Source organism: Macrobrachium rosenbergii, chromosome 30, assembly GCF_040412425.1.
Source record: "Macrobrachium rosenbergii isolate ZJJX-2024 chromosome 30, ASM4041242v1, whole genome shotgun sequence".
Taxonomy (NCBI): domain Eukaryota; kingdom Metazoa; phylum Arthropoda; class Malacostraca; order Decapoda; family Palaemonidae; genus Macrobrachium; species Macrobrachium rosenbergii.
The window spans coordinates 21,402,081-21,421,896 of NC_089770.1; the positions used below are offsets into that span (position 1 = coordinate 21,402,081).

General features: G+C 34.9%; 1 protein-coding gene across 1 annotated transcript in view; it reads left to right on the top strand.

Annotated features, from left to right (window-relative positions):
* The window catches only part of Smox (Smad on X), a 330,926-nt gene that overhangs the window by 776 nt on the left and 310,334 nt on the right, over positions 1-19,816 (top strand). Inside the window, exons 2-3 of the mRNA XM_067132007.1 lie at positions 11,174-11,367; positions 17,054-17,329. Coding sequence (XP_066988108.1) covers positions 11,174-11,367; positions 17,054-17,329 — 470 coding nt within the window. The remainder of the gene's footprint in view (positions 1-11,173; positions 11,368-17,053; positions 17,330-19,816) is intronic.

A 19,816-nucleotide genomic window follows, 5' to 3' on the forward strand; every position in this document is an offset into this window, starting at 1 on the left:
CTAGGCCCTGCCCAAATTAACGATCGTTTCCTTAATTAAAGTTATGTGCGTTTTAACCAGACCCATAAAACTAGGCCTAATTGAGGCTTCCCTACTGCAAGTAATTGCAACTTGAAATTATATTTAAATGTTTATTGTTTCACTGGGTTCTTGAACTGTGATGGAGTGTAGTTTAACCTTTTATTTATTATGCAGCCAAATAACTGTATTTAGTGGTCTTTCTATAAATGAACAATTTACCCCTCCCCCAATAGGCCTAGTTACATGATTGTAATCTGTCTCCTGGTTTCATATATAAATTCTTTCCCTGAAAAGACACTCGTGAAAATTACTTATCAAGTCACGATTGAGATGTGACATCACTCTAAAATTGTGACCAAGGGCATCAGGGCTGCGATCGTGTGCCCTTCCATCTTGGATTTGGATTCAGTTCTGCGTCCTGCGCTGTCGTGGATAAGATTAAATGGTGGGCTTCTTGTGATTTTACCAATTTAAATATTTACTGTTCTCTTTCCATGATAGGTAGTCAAAAACTGCTTTGTCATTTTTGTGCAAACACTGTGTTGCCAAGTGAAGTGAAGTGGGGTAATTGTGAAAATTTGTGTAAAGCATTGAGAGAACAACAGCATAGGCCTAGTTGACATTATCATCAAGATTCCCCAGTTTCTAAGACTAAGAAATGACACATGATTTATTGCCTTTCAGGTAAGGTTAGGTTTGGGGCAGTAGGCGGGCAAAGCCTCTCACCTAGGTTGTATCACCTCTCGGCCTTATGGCCAAGATCAAAGTGTAGTATCTCGGTTTGGTTGTGAGACAGAGGTCTTGATTAGGTTGCATCCCTGTATTTTGAACAGTTTTCCTGTTGTCGTGTTTTTTCCATGACATTCCATATTATGAGTTATAAAAGGATCTTGCCCAAATTCAGCAATTATCAATTTCTCTTTTAAACAAATGTCACTTATATTTGAAAGACATGAAAATACGTTATAAAACCATTTGATAATAACAGTTTTCTTGTACACACTGTAGTTGTTTATGTTTACCCCTTCTTTTAGACCAGTTTGACCTCTGTTGCAAATGTTGGCCAAAGCCTGTCTTAGGTTAGGTTGGGCTAAGGAAGTTTTATTACAGTGACAGTGTGTGCATTTCTGGCATATATGGTACTATATGTTAATTTTAAACCTAAAATTAGATGCAGTGTAAATAATTTAGGTAACAGGCATTACAGGCACCTGTAAGTTATTTTTTTACCGTAGCTGAATTCTCGCAAATGAATAGGATGCAGAAATTATAAATACTTTTGTTTATGTTGCCATATTAATGCAGAGAGTTCGTTAGTCTGCATTCATTTTAGAGCTCTCATTTTAGAGCTCTGTTTAGTTTGTGTTACCGTCTTTGTTATTAACCAATGATGAATGCTATTAACCAATGACAAATGCTCTCTCAAATGTTGTGACCCAGCTGTGATATGTTTCCTCTCATGTTTTGCCTGCTGGTTGGTGTTAGATTCTTACAATTTAGGTTCGTTTAGTTATGGTCACGCTATGTTTCACTGTGGATCATAAAGTAATTTTGATAAGAATCTTTTAAGAACACATGCATCATTGCAGTTAAAAAAAAAGTCCATTCAGTCAAAAAAGTATCCTCTTGCAAAAATGCACGGAAAATTCTGGGGTGAAAGATTCACAAAAGGCCAGTTGCATAGGTTGTATGTGATTTCAAAGTTGAAACAGGAGCTTCTTTTTTTTCTGGAATGTCTCTAGCTATAACTGGGGAACCACGTGGATAAGCGGCAAGATTGCCTATTCACAATGGAAGTAATGGAAAAATAGGATAACAGTATGTTAGTTTAGGATGCATCTTTGTATTTCACTATTGCAATACTGTATTTATTTCCCCCACCAAAGAATTCAATTTCTCGTTTTGGCCCCGTATTACTGTTGAGGAATTGGGGAGGCAACTTTTGTAATGTGTTAACTATGTGTTGATGAGAGGAATGAATGTCAAAAATATCAAAATCAGCCTATTAATGTCAGAAAAACAATGTTACATCAGTACAGGATGATATGTGTAAAAGTAATATATCAAAATTATTATGAGGTTAGCATAATTCTAATCAGAAACATTCTGATTGAAACTTAGAAATTACCTCATAATCTTTCCAGCTGAAATTTATAAGTTCAAAGTAGGTTCAAGTTATGCAAAGTCATCTTGTATAATGGGCCTGTGCCAAAGTACTTGTAGAAAAAACAGAGGCTTTCCTTTGAAAAGGTTTGTTACAAAAAATAATAGGTTCTTCTTTAATTTTTGTGGTTGCGAGTATCATGGGATGAAGTTTGACTGTCTTGATTAAACATTTCTTGGTTAAGTCATGTTAGGATGATTTGGTAGGAAGCTTAATTTGAATTGTGTGTCCATCTAATGCTGTCATTACCTTTCCTCCTCTCTGCTGTGGGCCTGTTTCTATCATCAGTTGGGATGCGAACACTCCCTCTAATTTTTGTGTGTAGGATAGGTAGAATTTCAGTCGAGAAAGAGGCAAATATTTATCTTCATACTTATTACAGTATTAGTTACTTTTCGTGAAACATTAATACAGCAATACTGTAAGCAATACTATATGTACTTTATCATCATTATTTTAATTACAAAACATCCAGCTTACTTAGCTTGGGAATTGTACATTTTTTGCCTCTGTTACATTTTTACTTTTATGGTTTTTGTGCTGTAGTTGTTCCTACCAAAATTTGGAGGTCCCTCCCCCTGCTTCTCTATGGTTATACAGTACCCTGGGTAGTTAGTCGTTAGCTTAATAGGCCTAAGCTATTTGAAATTTATGTGAAATTCTTTTCCCTGGCATAAGGTATTTTTGTCTAAAATGCTTGTAGCTCAACCTGGCCTTTTTGCATGGCAAACATTATCTACTGTAATAGAACTAGGTTTTATTTTGTAGGCTGGCACTGGCTGTAATAGATTTATCCTCATTGGTCTGTGGTGTAGATTGGACATTAGACCCATGATAAACAGTTTCATGTTCACATCTGTAATAAGTTACTTAATGGGTTCTGGGTCCGCCTTTTATTTTAACATACTGTATTAGGTACTATCTTCATGCTTTGTGAGTTTGTGATAGCTAATACTATATGCTGATGTTTTATTTTTTCTAATATTTCTTGATCTGATAACATTGTGTAGAACATTCAGACCCCAAGATTTGCTAAGTACTGTATTCAGAAAAGTATATTCATTTCTCAAGAAAAAAGCTTTGTGATATACAGTATGTACCACTATTTTTTTTCACAATTTTATATGCATAACCTTCTTTGCATAGTATAGTTAAGGTAAAGTTCTTCACAGGACATAGACTGAGTATATATTCTGTCAAAAATGTAGGCTTGCAAGGACCAAGTTAGAATTTAATTACCAGACTGTGGAGTCTAATCCTGGTTTTGCATGCCCTTTAGATAGAGGCTTAACATCTGAATGGAATTGACGTAAACTAGAGATTTTATTTTTGAGACTCACAAATGCCACTTATGTCTGAAAGTAAGCACAGAACCTAATTTGATTTAGGTCTCATTGATTAACAGACTTCCTTCTCCTCATAAAAGTAGTTTTTGGTGTGAGAATATTTGTGGTTAAAGTTATGTCGCTAAACAGGCATGTCACTTGCTATCCTCCATTGACTTGGTGGTATGAGTTACACCTAAACATACGTTCTTTTCATTTTTGTGTATAAGTGTAGTCTTTCTTTATTTTTTAAATTTATTGGGTAATAATTATACAGAAGATCAGTTTAGTTGTTGTCTTCTTTGCTTTTTTAAGATTTTTTAATGTTATGTTCATTCAGTTTTGTAGAAGTTTGCTTGGCAAGTTCATAGCCTTTTGATTTTTCATTTTAATCTACATTATGAATGATAATATCATACAGTGGTGACACTGGAGAGGAGACTTGGACATTGATTATGTGGATATCTTTGACCTATTAAGGCATTGTTCACAAGGCTAATGGCCTGTCCCTTGACTATGCTACCTGCTGGTGACCATGAAACCTTTATAAGTGAAAAGCCTGAAGCTCAGAGAGTGGGAGAGGATTTACAGTAAACGAGAGACAGGACCAAAGTGCTTTCTAGAGTATGGAACGCTTTATTTTGTCTGCATTTGTATTTCCTGAATCTTTCAGTCTGCTTATTCGGTAGATTTGATTTAAGAAGAGTGAAAACCCATGAACGCTGCCTATACATTTCTATATTTGTATCACCACTTGCAGTTATGATTTTGATTTGGTAAACATCCCCTTGTTGATCTTTTCTATAGAATAAGGCTGTTCTTTGGATTGTTACAGTGAACTTGAAATAAACCTTTATTGTTAAGTTATAGTGCTTGAAGGACAGGCTGCCCACATCTAGAAATGCTTTTTGTTGGTAACTTACTGGGAGGTAGAAATGTTACTCAGATGATAAGTACTTCACTCATGTCTCATTTAGAAGAATTACCTAGGATCTCACTAGAAGAGTCAGCCAACCTTTAGTAGCGAACCTTTTAAGAAGGGGTACTATGAAGAGCTGAATTTCCAGATTCACATACAGTATATGAAATTCTGATGAAGGATTATTAAACAGAAGTAAGAAGGATATTTGGTATAGAACTACGGATGTTATCAAATATTTTAGAGATGATAAAAATTTGCTAAGCTTGTAAATTTGGTTATGGGTCTCACACATACATTCTGTAGTCAAACAAAATATAGATTAAGAATGCTGTCTTGAATTGTGTTAATTTTGTTATTAGTGATCCATCTAAAGCTAAATACAGTATTAACCTTTAGTGGTGTGGAGAGATTAGGCCTTATTGGGATTGATATTTTTTTTTTTTTTTTTTGTGGAAAGAAATTCTTCCCAGGTTATAGGTGTGTGTGTGCGATATTGTCTGTTATTCCATTATGGAAAGTAATGTCCATTATGGACATTACTTTCCATAACAGAACAAAGTGGTATAGCTCTCCATGGCAAATTGGTGGGACCTTAACAATCCCTAGATATACAGGTATTTTATAACACCATTTGAAGTCATTTATGAATAAGGAAAGAAGGGTTTGACTGTTGTTTCTTGGTGATTTATTTGATGTCAAAAAAATATTTGTTGATGCTTTGGTTTTTATAATGTTACAGTCTCTGTCTCTCTCTCTCTCTCTCTCTCTCTCTCTCTCTCTCTCTCTCTCTCTCTCTCTCTCTCTCTCTCTCTCTCTCTCTCTCTCTCTCTCTGTGGCCATAAGAGTGTTATGCTTTGACCTTTTCTCAGTGACTTTTAGAAGTGAATATGTATAGATTACGGAGTGTTTGTCTAGTTTCTTCCAAAATATTTGAATATTTGAGAGCCTGTTATTTTATAGAAATTAATCCTGGATTTTGTTGTACAGGAATTACCACAACATTTACTTCTACTCTACCTTTTTTTTTTTTTATTCATTGAAATGCACTTTTTTATCTGAATATTTAACTAAAGGCTGATTTTTCTTTATTTTCCTGTTTTGGTATCTGCTGTATCAAGGTATTTTACATCATGTTCAATGTCAAATATAATTACAAATAATGGTGTGTGCTTGCCTATTAATAATGTTGACCAGGAAAGAATGCATTATTTTTTTGTATTTGTGCTGTAGCCCTAGTAAAAACCTTGTGGGAGTCTACATAGGGTAGATTCTACCCAAAATAAATGCCAACTGATGTAAAGTACATGTTCACTAGGGAGAGAGGTTCCTTTCTAATAGGTTTAGCTGTGACCTTTTGAGATCACCAAACATTTATGAAGCTGACTGTTGATAAATTTTGTGACATGCTCTAACAGATATTGAAATTGTTGTCTGTTTATCAGGTTCTATTTAATTGGGCTTGATCACTATTGTCCCAGAAGGTTTCCTACTGATCTTCGTGTGAGAACATCAAATATCTCCCCTGACTCATTGATACAAGAAAATCTTTATCTGTTCATCAGATATGATAGATTTACTCAGGCTGATAGTGCATTAGTTTAATTTATCCATAAATCTCTCTCTCTCTCTCTCTCTCTCTCTCTCTCTGAGGGTGAATTCTGAAGTATACCTATAATTAGTAATAGGAAGTGAATAGTCCAAGGATAAAGTGGTTGTGAGTAAAATTAGTACTTGATAGATAACTTAGATTTCTGTGACTGACAGTAATGTGTATTTAAGATTGATGATCCTCAGTTACTGGTAAGGTCATTTCAAGGAATAATGATTTGTAGTCTGGCATAAGTACAGGAAGAACTCACGAAAGTAGTGATTAGGGGCCTTTGAAAGGACTGAATACTGCAGTGCAGGGTATTGGAAAAAATCTCATGAGGTAGGCTGTGTAATTAATGATGTATGATTCTGATGTAAAAGACTCACATAAATATGAGTCTAGAACTAGGATGCTGAATATTTTGCCAATTGATTAACTCTTGGTGTTTGTCATGTTCCAATACATGATTGCTGGTAATTCAGAAAATTCTTTTAATAGAATAGTTTAATAAAACCATTGAGCTACATTTCTAGACTTAAAGACCTGTCTAAAGTTTGTTTCTAAATGAAGGGTGGAAATTAAAACAAAACTGTGTTAGATTTTAATTGAAGGGTGGAAACTGAAATAAGCGACATTGGAGAACTTGGATAACTGGGTGGGAATAGGCCAAAGGGAACAGATGAAGGCAAAGGAACAGTACAAAAAAAATCTTTTGCACCACAAATGGTTGTGCTGTGTAAGCCACTGGATAAAATAGGAAGTTGGAATAGGGAGTGGGTTATGCAGACTGGCAGTAATGTGAGATGCAATGGTTGATTCTTGCATTATATACCAGGTTTTCTGAAATGAAGCAAGTGACATGAAGCTTATGCTACCAGGAATTTTAACCTTGCCAGAATAGAAAGAGTGATTGCATAGACTGTCAGCAATTCTGATTTCTGATACATGTAGTTGTAAAAATTTGTGCAAGATTCTCTCTTTTACTTCTGATACATCCATTGCTCTTGATATTTATTTGAGAGGATAATGTTTTTGATTTTTCACTGCTAGGAAATCCACCAAATAATTTCAGTTGTATATTGTAATTGCTTTGGATTAAGTTTTGTCTTGGATTATGTCTTCATTACTATATCACTTTATTTTCTTTTAACAATTCCAGTTTACCTTAGAAACTGGTGTTGTTTTAAATGTTCTAACATTTTAATGACTGTTGACTGGGTCTCTCTTGAATGCTAGTAAACAAAACTGCCCAGTTTACTTCATCTTATACTTAATCCTCCACTTCATTGCTGTACATTTTTTGTTTACATATTGACTTGAATATTTACTAAACTGCAATTTAGAAAAAATTTTATTGTGAAATTATGAAAATAATGCACCTAAAAGAAAAGAAGTGCTCATGCTAGGAAACTCAGCTTTAGTATGACCAGCAGATAGTGTAGGAAAAGAGTGCATTCGAGTTGGATTATCAGTGATAAAGATAATGGCTTTTATGAAGAAATTATTATCTCTTATTGTAATCTATGCCTTTGCATGGTACCAGTTAACCAGAAAGATTCAGCGCTTGACCTTGTGGTCTTGTCAACTGCCAAATAATTCCCACCCTAATTATTGCACTAGATATATGTAATTGACCATGTGTGCTAAATTACTGTCTTGTCTTGAAGTTGATATTTGTGTAAATTTTATATAAACCATGAAATTAGAAACACTTTCTCTTGTCATCTGGTAGATATTTTTAAGCAACAACCTAAGCAGTCTAAGTTTTACATGTAAGTACAATATTATAACCATTTAAGTACACAAAGTATTTCAAGAACAGTATAAGAAGTGCAGAAGATTAGTGTTGATGTTTATATCTGGAAGTGCTCGGAAATGGGATTGATCATTTGAATAACTTTTAAAGGCCTGAATTGTCATTTGGCTCTCTTCTCTGAAAGTGGAAGACAAATTTTGATGCTGATGTCATCACATTATTTAGACCCTTATTCAATGTACGGTTCAAACCATCATGAGTAAAAACCTTTAGCCAACACTTTAGAGATGCTAGCATTGTCACTTTAAAATGTATATAATATATTTTATATATATATATGTATGTATGTGTATGTATGTATGTATGTATGTATAGATATATATATATATATATATATATATATATATATATATATATATATATATATATATATATATATATATATATATATATATATATATATATATATATATATATATATATATATGTATATATGTATATGTATATACATATATATATATATATATATATATATATATATATATATATATATATATATATATATATATATATATATATATATATACACACACACACACAGGCAGTCCCCAGTTATCGGTAGGGGGTTCCATTCCGACGGCATGACGATGAGCAAAAATTGCCAATAACCAAAAATCGGTGATTTTTGGCACTTAACGGCACTGAAAATTGCCAATTTTTGGTTATCAGCACCTCTATTAGGTATGTATCAGTGCCAGTACGTGATGCGATTATCAGCACCAATAAATGGAAATCGGCACCGTTAATCACCTATTTTCGTTTGCTAAACAAACTCCGAAAACCTGGATCGCTGATAACTGAGCCCGCCGATAACCAGGGACTGCTTTTATATATATATATATATACAGTACTGTGGTGCTTTTGGAGCCTCTTGTCTTTCTTGAGGAGTCCAAAATTTATATATATAGTATTATATTCCTTGTACCTGTATTGATGAACATATTACTTGTGTAGTAATTGTTAGGAATGACTCTCAGATTTCATGCTTTGATGTTTTTTATTGTTTATTCCTGTAATGAGCATATCCCAATCAGATTTTAGGAGCTCATTGTATTTTGAAGTTGGTTGCTGAAAAGCACTGGTGGTCTGTTACAGGCTAATGTTTTAAGAGGTCATTTATTTAAGAATCAGATGAGAGTAATTTATTATTGAAAGTGGAACAGCTGTTTATTATTTTATATATTATTAAGTTTACATTACATGGATGCACTTTGCCAGCTAATACTAGCTTTATCACTAACTTTGAGATACTTTATACTATATGTGTTTTAGCACATTGTTTATACATAGTCAGGTGACACCAATGACATCCTCATAATAAAAAGGTTATTTATTGATTAACTGATAAACAGTAGTTTTAGTACTGGAGTATTATGTCCAGTTGATATATTTGGTATTTGGATTTTCATTTTTGTCGAAATCAAACTCTTGTGATATTGTTATGAACTGTATGGATTTAGATCAGTGATTTATAGCTTTAGTTTTTAAGAACTTTTATTTTTTCATGGGAGAACATTCCCTTTGAGGAACCAGTTTGCAAACTTAGGGCCTTTTTTCCAAAAATGCCTTGTCCTTACTTTTTCTTGTTAGCACAATTGGTAGAACTAAGCGGCGTCCTGGAATACTATCGTGCATGCTCAGTGTTACAGGGGAACTTTTGGTTAAAAGTGGTTTCCTTTACTGGGGGTTCTGGGCGGTAGACTAAGTAACACGACCTACTAGGTTAGGGTATGTTATGTTAGTATGGTGCCTTATATAATAGATTTCCATAGCCAATCCCTTCTTTAACTTATGGCTCCCTAATGACTTTAGTACTCGCGGAACTGTTCCATACAGTCCTTGTGGGAGCTATTGCTTAGAAATACCGCATAATTTATGGAAAGATTGTAAATATCATACAGCACACTATAAATACAGTATTAATAATTAATTTACTCTATAACTTTGATGCAAAAAGATGGAAGTTCACAAAAACCCAGTGTGTCTGCATGAATTTGTCGAAGAAATTTAAGTGTAGTGTAGAATGTGTGCAGAGTTTAGTATGGGATACTTTATTGCCCAATTACAAAGATAAATAATTTTTTTTTCTTCATCTGATGTTTTGAGACATCTGGTACAGACACTACCCTACTTATGAGCTTTCAGAGATATGAAAAAATGTAATCGTAAATTAAAATTGCGTTCGGAGCGCTTCCCTTTGCCACTTTTAAGTTCAGATTTTGTTCTGCGCACCTATTCTGCTTAGTTTCAAGTAATAAAGTATAAAATACAGTGCTGTACGTACAGTGTACAGTACTGTATTGTGTTTTAGGATGAAAAACCATACAGTACTGTATTGACTTCATATCATACTGTACTTAACTAGGCGTGAAGACCAACTTACGAACAATTCAAGCTATGAATGGCCGTTCAGAATGCAGCTCGTTCGCTGTAGCGTAGTGTCTGTATTTAACTTTTATTTTTTATTGGGTCATTTAACCCTCGCAGTCTGGGCTAAATTTACATTAGGCACACCCCTAGACAGGGCTAAATTTAAGGATGGCCTATTTAAAAAAAAACTCATCAATGGAAAGAGGAAGATATGCATATGCACGTGGTATAAGAAAAAAAATTGTACAAAAATTTCTGTACCTTCCAGGGGATGTTGAAAGTCAATAGTTCTAACCTGGTTCGGGACCTCTTTTCCAAAAGATAATCATGAAAATATGCTAATTTTACCAAGTTATAAGTGTTTTTTCTAATATTTTAAAAATTTTATTCCATAAAATTAAAATTACAACTCAAACAACATCATAACAGATAAGAACTAAAAGCAGTAACAAATTCTGAGTATATTTATTGTAAAATATTTACGAGACATCATTGGATGGGAATTTTGGACAATGTACCCCTATGAGATCCCAATGCAAACTGATCCCTCTCTGCTGTACCGACTAGCTATTAGGGTTGGGGTAAGAGTTGCCATGATTCATTTATGGCTCATGGTAATGATCTGAGCACTTTCCCGCAAAATTCGTTGAAATTGCATGGCACAAAATCTTGAACACCTATATGTTTCCCGGACTCCACCACAAAACTATATGTAAACATAAATATGTTACCTATCCACAAGGGGTTAAGTTGCTTTTAGAGTCAATTTACAGCAGAATAGTTGAGACAGTGTTGTCTGTGTGAAAATGGTTGTTGGTTATTTATAAAATACATAATATACTCTAAGCACTGAATGACCTCATAGGCCCACTGTTTGACCTTTGGCTTAAATTTTATTTTCATGCCATGTAATATACTTATTGCTGGAATTTTAATGTTTCATGTTTTGTTATCTTTATTGCAGGTCACTGGATGGCCGGTTGCAGGTCTCCCATCGCAAGGGATTGCCGCATGTTATTTATTGCCGATTGTGGCGTTGGCCTGAACTGCAGAGCCATCACGAACTTCGAGCTCTTGATCACTGTCAGTACGCATTCAATCTAAAAAAGGAAGACGTCTGTGTGAATCCTTACCACTACACTAAGATTGAAGCTCCAAGTTAGTGACATTTTTATTTTTGATGCTTTACATTATTTAAAATTTAAATGATAAGTATTAGCTATCATAAGCCTGTATTTATACAGACAGTACAAACCTTTTTTTTTTATACAAGCCATTAGGTACTAGTCCACTGGTGAGTCAGCCATTTAAATAAAAGAATGTCTGATTGTCTAGTGATGTCTTTTAGATGATTATTGCAACTGAGTATGGTGTCTTATTTGGGACACCTGAGTCAGCAGTAGGCACATGCGTTTATGCTGATCTTTTACAGGTGGACCACTTTGTAAGTTTGCAAGTTTCAATTAGTAACTTGCACATTACTATGGTTTAACTTTATTTATATGGTCTCTGGATCGGTAGTTATTATCTATCATAAAAATTTATATGTCAAGTTTTCTTTTTATGATGTTAAATATAAACACCAAGTCCTGTCCACTCTCCTCTGTCCTGTGCTCTTTTGCCTGAACTCCCATGGGGTTGCAGTCCTCATCTATCTCCTTTCTTCATGATTTTGTGGGTCTGTCTTACAGGTCTTCATCCTGCTACTTCCATGTCTGCTGGTTTTTTGATCAATTGTTCCTGATTCCTTCTCATCACATGCCTAAATGATCTCCTGTCATTGAGATGTTATTCTTTTTTTAGCCTTCTGATACCACATCTCTACCAGTGCCTCATTCATAATGTAATCTTTTCACCGTGCACCAGTCATGAATTTAATACCATTCTATGGTCACGTTTTTTTAATATCTCCATTTTCTCTGCCAGTACCCATGCTTCTGCTGTATAGAGTAGTACCGTATGTATCCATTTTAAGTTTTTCCTGTCTTCTAACGAGACATTGGTATTTACCAGTGATGTAACTATCTTTCCATTTGAATAGGTTTCATCTACAGAGTAATAATAATAATAATAATAATAATAATAATAACAACAATAATTTCATCCATGCTGCGGCTACACTTTTACTGTTCTCTCCTACTTCATAGTTCATTGAATCCTCAAAATAAACAGAAATTTTACTCCCTCCTTTAAAACCTACCTATCTATCAGAACGGGGTTCTCATGATTTATTTATCTTCCCTATTTGCTCCTGTAATGCTTATCAGCCATCAAAGATCTCTTAACATATATGATTTTATCCTGAGCAACTCTTGTGACACATATGTTGGCAGTCATTACGCATTACAGAGGTCATTCTCACAACTTTCCTACAATAGCTTCATGGTCACTTTCCCAGTTGTTCTTTTTATTTTGATTTCTTTCCAGTCTCCATACACATTGTTTTACTTATGTTTGTTTTTAGTCTTCTTATCTCCATTCTATTCTTCCACCAATTAAACATTTCCTTCCCTCATCTCTTCCTCAGATTCCAGAGTTAGCACTAGGTTACATCCTTAAAGCTCTCTGTATCCCCTTTTTGGAACTCTTGTAGCTTCTTCCATTACTATGATAAACTGCAAAAGGCCCAGTACTGATCCTTAATAGATGCCAACATGTATCTCAAATAGTGATACATCTGCCACTGTCTTCACTCAAGATCTGTTGTTTTGGTAGAGTTAACATCATTAGCCGGATGAGCCTTTCTGATACTCTCTGCCTTTGTGATTTCCATTTAATCATTTGTATTTTTGCTTTGTCACATGCCTTTTCAAGATCCACAGATGCCATATACTGTATAATTTGCCAATCACATATATTGTGTGACCCATAAAATGCTGTCACCGAAAGATGACTTGATTGAACATCCCATTATAGTATGTTCCATTTATGGTGGAAGCTAGGTTTACCAAATTTCTACATATTTAAAGTTACCATATTTAAAAGTATGAAGAGGCTGCCTATTATTTTCATTAAATTAACAACCAGTCAAGTCCATAACAATCCAATAAATTATAACAAATGACATAAATGATTAGGAATTGCAATATTCAATACTGGACCGTATTCACTTTGTTCGCTAGTTTTAGATGCTAAGTTACAGTAAATGTAAACTGTTTGTAAGTCAGTAATAAATATTGTTTCATCAGTGTTTATTGTTCATCATTTTTTTGTTACTGATTTTCTAGTGCATAAGCATTAGTTTATCATAGTGTTTTGTATAATAATTATTTTATATATATAAATCATAGCAGAATGTTTTGATGTGAAATATAGCCCAGCCTTTTGTGTTGCCAGTTAGGCATGTCCCCCCCCCACAAACACACACACACACACACACACACACACACGCACGCACATTGGTTTGCATTTATAGGAATGCAAAATATACACAAATAACACAATATCAAACAGATAAACACACAAACAAGAAGAGAATGAAAAACCAGAACGCCAAGGTGTAATATAGGCAGGAAGTGGTAAAACAACCGGCTTCTTGGCTAGAAAGGCAGTAGCACTGTCTTGCTATGAAGGCAGTTGAGAAGCTGGTATGTCACAGCGTTGTTGGGGTTATCCAGGTCCGGCTGCAGCTGCCTCCTTCACCCCGATTAGTGTTCTTCCATTGCCACCAAAATCCTTGTGTTATTTTTAACTGGACTCCAGCAGGCGCTAGAGAAATTCCCCTTACGTTGAGACGAAAGGTTGGTTGGTTATGAAAATTACAAATTGATTAAAAATTTGTCACTTTTTGTACTTTCGTATGATGTGAACTCCTGAAAGTTGGGTAAATATTAGAGCTCAGGAAATTGCACTGTGCTGGAGTAGGAGTCCCATCATAAAGACTGTCTCTGTTGATCTTTGGCATGAAGTCAGACTGACAGTATCAATATTAACAGTTTTTCTCAGCCTTTCCTCTAACATCTTTTTCCCTGCAAGGGGGTGGTGCCATCAGCGCACCTCATGAGGTGCACTGTAGGCATTATTTTGTTGCTTGCAGCTTCTCTTTGGCCCCTAGCTGCAACCCCTTTCATTCCTTTTACTGCATCTCAGTTCCTAGTCTCATTCTTCCATCTTACTTTCCATCCTCTCCTAACAGTTGTTTCGTAGTGCAACTGTGAGGTTTTCCTCCTGTTACACCTTTGAAACCTTTTTACCCTCAATTTCCCTTTCAGTGCTAAATGACCTCATAGGTCCCAGTGCTTGGCCTTTGGCCTGAACTTTATACTCCATGCCATTTCAATACCTTTTCCATCAATAATTTTCATACTCAAGTGCATCATCTCTTCCTTTGTACACCATTACTATAAACCTCTTTTCTCACACCTTCCCAGGGACCCTTTTAGCTTCTTCAGTTGGTATGTCTCCCTTGGTTCATTAACTGGGCCTATATCCTCCAGTTGATGTTAAATTTCTTCATTCAGAAGGTTTTCAAACTACTGCTCCCATCATTACTGTATTTTTTTTTCAATTTAACTTCATTTCCATCTTGCAGATGGTTTGTCCCTTTGCTGTATTCTCTGTCTATCTTGAACCACTTTGCTATCTGTAATACTGTATTCCTTTTCTTCCCTCAGCTATATTTATATTCCATTTCCATTCCTTCAAACTCTTCCTCTTTGTCTTTGCCTCTTGCTTTTTAGCTTTCCTTCAGTTTCCCCATCTTCTTCCCTGCCTGTTCTCTGACATAGCTTGAAGGAACTGTTCTTTTCTCAATATATTTTTGTATTTTTGTATTTTACCATATTAGTATTGATAGAATAGTGGTTATTATATTGGTTTTTTAATTGAAATTATACTTTATATTACATCCTCGATTTTAGGAAATTCTTTTTTATCTCAGTGTAGGTGCTTGTAATTTTGATCAAACTTTACCATAGAGAATGTTCAGAAAATGTTTCCTAATGTTGTAGGCAAAGTGTATGGTAGTAATTGTGTTATGCATTTCCTTTGTTTAAACAAAAAATGGGAATACTCTTAAGATCCCTGTGTAATCTTTGATCACTTGAGATGCTGAAAAATCATCCTTTGACAGTAAGATTGTAATGAAGTTTTATTTTTTCATCAGGTCAACTGCATTCACTGCAACTTTGCTTGGGGTTTAGCAATGAATCTTGATGCCCAATCTTAAATACAGTAGGGCTTGGTACTTTTCAGTCGTGCTCCTTTTTTTCTCACTATTTATTAGCAGATAAGTAGGAGGCACTGAGTTCAGGACATTCAGATTGGACTGGAATTATCTTCAGGGTATTGTGATAGCGATATGACACATTTTTCACATACTGTGTTTGATGTGGCAGTTTATGACCAGGTGCTGTTTGTGCTCTGTTTGTTGCTGAAGAAATTATTGTTGTGAATCCTGGAGGCACACTTGGGCTCTCTGATGTTAGGATATGGGCAAGGCCTTCTTTGGCAATTTTTACTTGAGGTAAAATTTAGGGGCTTTTGTGGTTGTGACTTTTTGTGATGAAGTTTCCAAATCCAGTTGCTGTTTCTCTTTCTATGGTAGGTGTAATACTTAGCAGAACTGTACTGTATTTTACTCTCTTGTTATTATAAAGTACAATAGTTTAACTAAACTACTGAGTTATGGTTTTTGATGCATGGGGGAAGGTAAGAATCAACTAAAGTTTTTGGATGAAAAGTAACAAATAGAAAGCAATGCAGGTGAGGCCAAAGGGATGCTCTAAGAACCTTAGTCCTGTCTACAGTGTCCCTTGTGCAAAGCCCACTGTAGTCAGTAACCCCATAAGGCAACTTATATTTCTTATTTTTCTTCCTTGATATATTGAACTTTGTTGTTGGCTCAATTCTAGAGCCAGACGTCAAACGACCTCTTCATTGCTGTACCTTAGTCCTCTTTTGCAACTTAATTTATAACTTTGAGGGAGCAGATTTGACTAACTGTTACACTCTTCCATGTGTAGAGTGAATGTTTTGAAGCAACAAGCCAAGGTTTCTATATTTTGAAGCAACAAACCAAGGTTTCTAGATTTGATCTGTTATTGATTGGTGCTCAGGATGCTGTTATTGATTGGTGGTCAGGATGCCAAAGATAATTATGTAAGTATCATGTATTTTTATAGTTAAGGAGGTTCTTGAGAGAATGTTATAAGATGAAGGTTGCTAGTTATTTTACAAGGAAAGTAGCAAGTGTTTTATTATATGATTGGAGCACATTGCTTTTTGATCATCAGGGAAAAGATGTATTCAAAACTCCTTCCAGATATTTTCATTTGCATTTTTGATGTTGAGTTTTTATTTTTGTATGTAAACATTTGGAAATCAAATAGACTGAAAATACATATGAAGGTAAAATTATCAATTAGTCTAGTATGGTTATTATAGCTGAACTGTGGGATGGCAGTTTAGCTATTAAGATTTTGTTGATTTGATACGAATGCTGTAAGAAGAATATTAGGAGTCAGGTGAGAAGATAAATGAAAAAATGATAACCTAAGGAAATTTACAGTAGTGAGTGGCGAATTGTAGAGGATAAAGCACTGGAAAGGCATCAGTAGTGGACTTTTGTGTTGTGAGTTTTGGAGGCCATGATGGTGATTTGAGCATTCCATGTGTTGTAATTAATTTATTCAAGGAAGGGAATGGATTAATTTATTTCACCATTACAACTCTGCAGCAAGGATAGTCTTTTATGTAGTCTTTTAAATATTTATTTTTATATAATTTGCAATGGCACATGTTGACAAAGAATTAACGTTAGATATTTTATACATATATATATTCATTTTATATAACTTCTACCCCTTCAGGGCTTCTCTAACACCCATATGTATTTGTCTTTCAGCTCTACCTGCTATTTTAGTCCCCCGTGGAAGTAGCAGCAGTAGCAACAGCAGCACTGGTGGAGTAGCTGGATCAGGATCTGATCCAGGTTCAGCTGAGGACTTGGGATCTTTGGCAGACCTCACAGCAGACAGCATAAGTGACTCTACCTCACTGAGTTCAGTTGCGCCTTCAATTGATACCCAGACTTCTTTCCTCCCCACTGAGTCCCCACCCCCTGGCTACATGAGCGAGGACAACGATAGTCATGACCTTCCTGATATAACAGATTATTCAGGTAAATCATAGCTTAGTATGTGGAATATGCATCCATATTTTACATTTATTCATTAATGCAAATGCAGTATGCTTCTGTGCTTGTTGAAGGACAGACAGACTGAGTGCTGAATAGTTGCTTAATCTATTGAAATGATGCATAGCAGTGAGGCCTGGTCCCATTTATAAAATTTCTGAAATCTCATATCTTTCAAGAGGATGAATGTACAAGTTTTGTATTTACCAGTCTCCTACAGCAACCAAAATAGAGATGCCATAGTTTTTACCTTATGTTTGCCTGTCGGTCTTTATGTCTGTCTATCCATCTGTCAGTGATCAGCAATGTCTGTCATGCTTACCTAGACATTGCAACTCCTACATGGTTGAAGGGATACTGGTCAAACATAGTAGTTTGTACCAAGGTGTAGACCATCATACATAGCTGTGAATGAATGGAGTTGGTCATTCCATCTATCGTTGCCTTTCGTGGTTATCTTGTCATTGCAAGAAAAGCATGAAAGGTATCTCAGTTTAACTTACTGTGTAATGACTTTGCCAAAACATAAAATTATGGTTCTAAATTCCATAGACACTGTATGTAACTTTAACCTTGGCAATAGCTTTTGAAGTATAAATGATAGAGACTTCATACATGACATTTATACTTCATTAATAAACTCTTTCAGGTTATATTAGCTTAGTGATGATGTGACCTTGACCTTGACCTTTTCATGGAAATTAGCTGCCACTGGGGATATTCATGTATGACAGCCACATATTGCAGGAGTTATTTATATTGCATGAATGAACTATAATGTATCGTATCTTTAACTTTTAATGAGTGACTGAATATTAAAGATATCGCAGAGAGGATTTAGTGAGTGGCATATATTTGTTAAGGGGCATATGTTGCTTTTTATCAATTCAATTTTCTCAGTATGCTTGTTACATTAGCCTCTTATCAGATGCTGTGGAGATCTTGCCTCCTGATAGTAAACAAGGCCCTATTGTATAGCCTAAGTAAACAAGGCCTTATTGTATAGCTTATGCTTGAACATTCAAGATATCCCACGCCTAACAGCATTTCTATATAATTTTTAAAAGAGGAGTTAAGACATACTGTAGTTACTTCATCTCTGAGTACCTTCCATCTAACTTACACCCAGTAAATTTCTGAACTGGATGACTGAACCTAATGATAGTATACTTACTTCAGGATGAGAATGGAAAGTAGCATGAAATATGCTGCTTGCTAGATACAGTATTTTAGACTTCTGAGAAGAGTGAGTGCCATTAGTATATGCAATTAAGTCTTGTATAGTATATCCAGTTTTCAGTAGTAAACAATCCTCATGCAGGTGAACCTGTCACAGTTAATGATAGTAATATAATTTGTAAGATTTCCAAATGGCTAAACTTGATTCTTCGGGTACTATTTTTTGTTTACTTAATTGCATGTTCTTGTCTAGCTCATTCCCAGGTGCACAGAATGAGGTGGCCATATTGAAAAAGTGTATACAGTAAAGTTGGAGTCAGAGAACTCTGTACTTTTATAGGGTGTTTTTTCTAGTTCTTCAAAAAATTAAGCATAAAGATGTCTGTCTCAGAATCAAAGCTTGATGTTAAAGTTGGATTAGTAGCAATTATAGGTAAAGGGAGATGTCCGCAATATCAAAGCTTAATTGTGACAGTTCAAAAGGTCTAAATGTACATGTAATTCTGGACTTAATGATTTAAAAGAAAGATACAGATTTCGAAAGACAATGGCCATAGAAGAGGCATGCAGCTTCTCAACTCTGCCTAGTTGGTAAAATCATTTCAAGCAAGGACAGAGCTTGGTGCTGTATCTCAAAAGAACAGCTGATGTTTGAATGTATTACACAATACTCGCTTTTTTTTTTTCAAATGGTTACATTTGCTCATTCCAAGGTTGGTTGCAGTCATCATAAGCTTCATATCGCAGATGAGCAACTGATATGTTGAAAATTTGTGTACTACTGTATTTTATTATGGTATATACTGTAAAGTATGGTTTTGAACATTTTTTTATTGTGCAATTCTGTATAGCTGGATTAGTTGCCAGTTTCACATTGGGTTTAAGCAAATACTTAATCCCTTAACATGAAACACATTTGATGGGATTTATGCTGATTAAAGATTAAAAATAATTTTCATGATGAAGATCAGTGAACCAAGCACTATTATTATCAACAAAGAGAAGTAGAGTAAAATGATGATAAAAATAAGCTAATATTGAAAATAGATAATCACCAAAAGGAATGTTTATGTTTGCATAAACATCCACTGAAAAAACTAGACAAATGTCATAGCAGTGCATGGCATTTTGAAGATGCATTATAATCTATCTTAAACCTGCAAGCATCACATAACAGTGCCAGGAAGACTGTTCCACTATTGTGAAGTACTATGATAAAATAAAAGACCTCTAGGCTGCGTAACATTGGGGAATCTTGACGAATTATGGATATTAAAAATCCACAGACAGAGT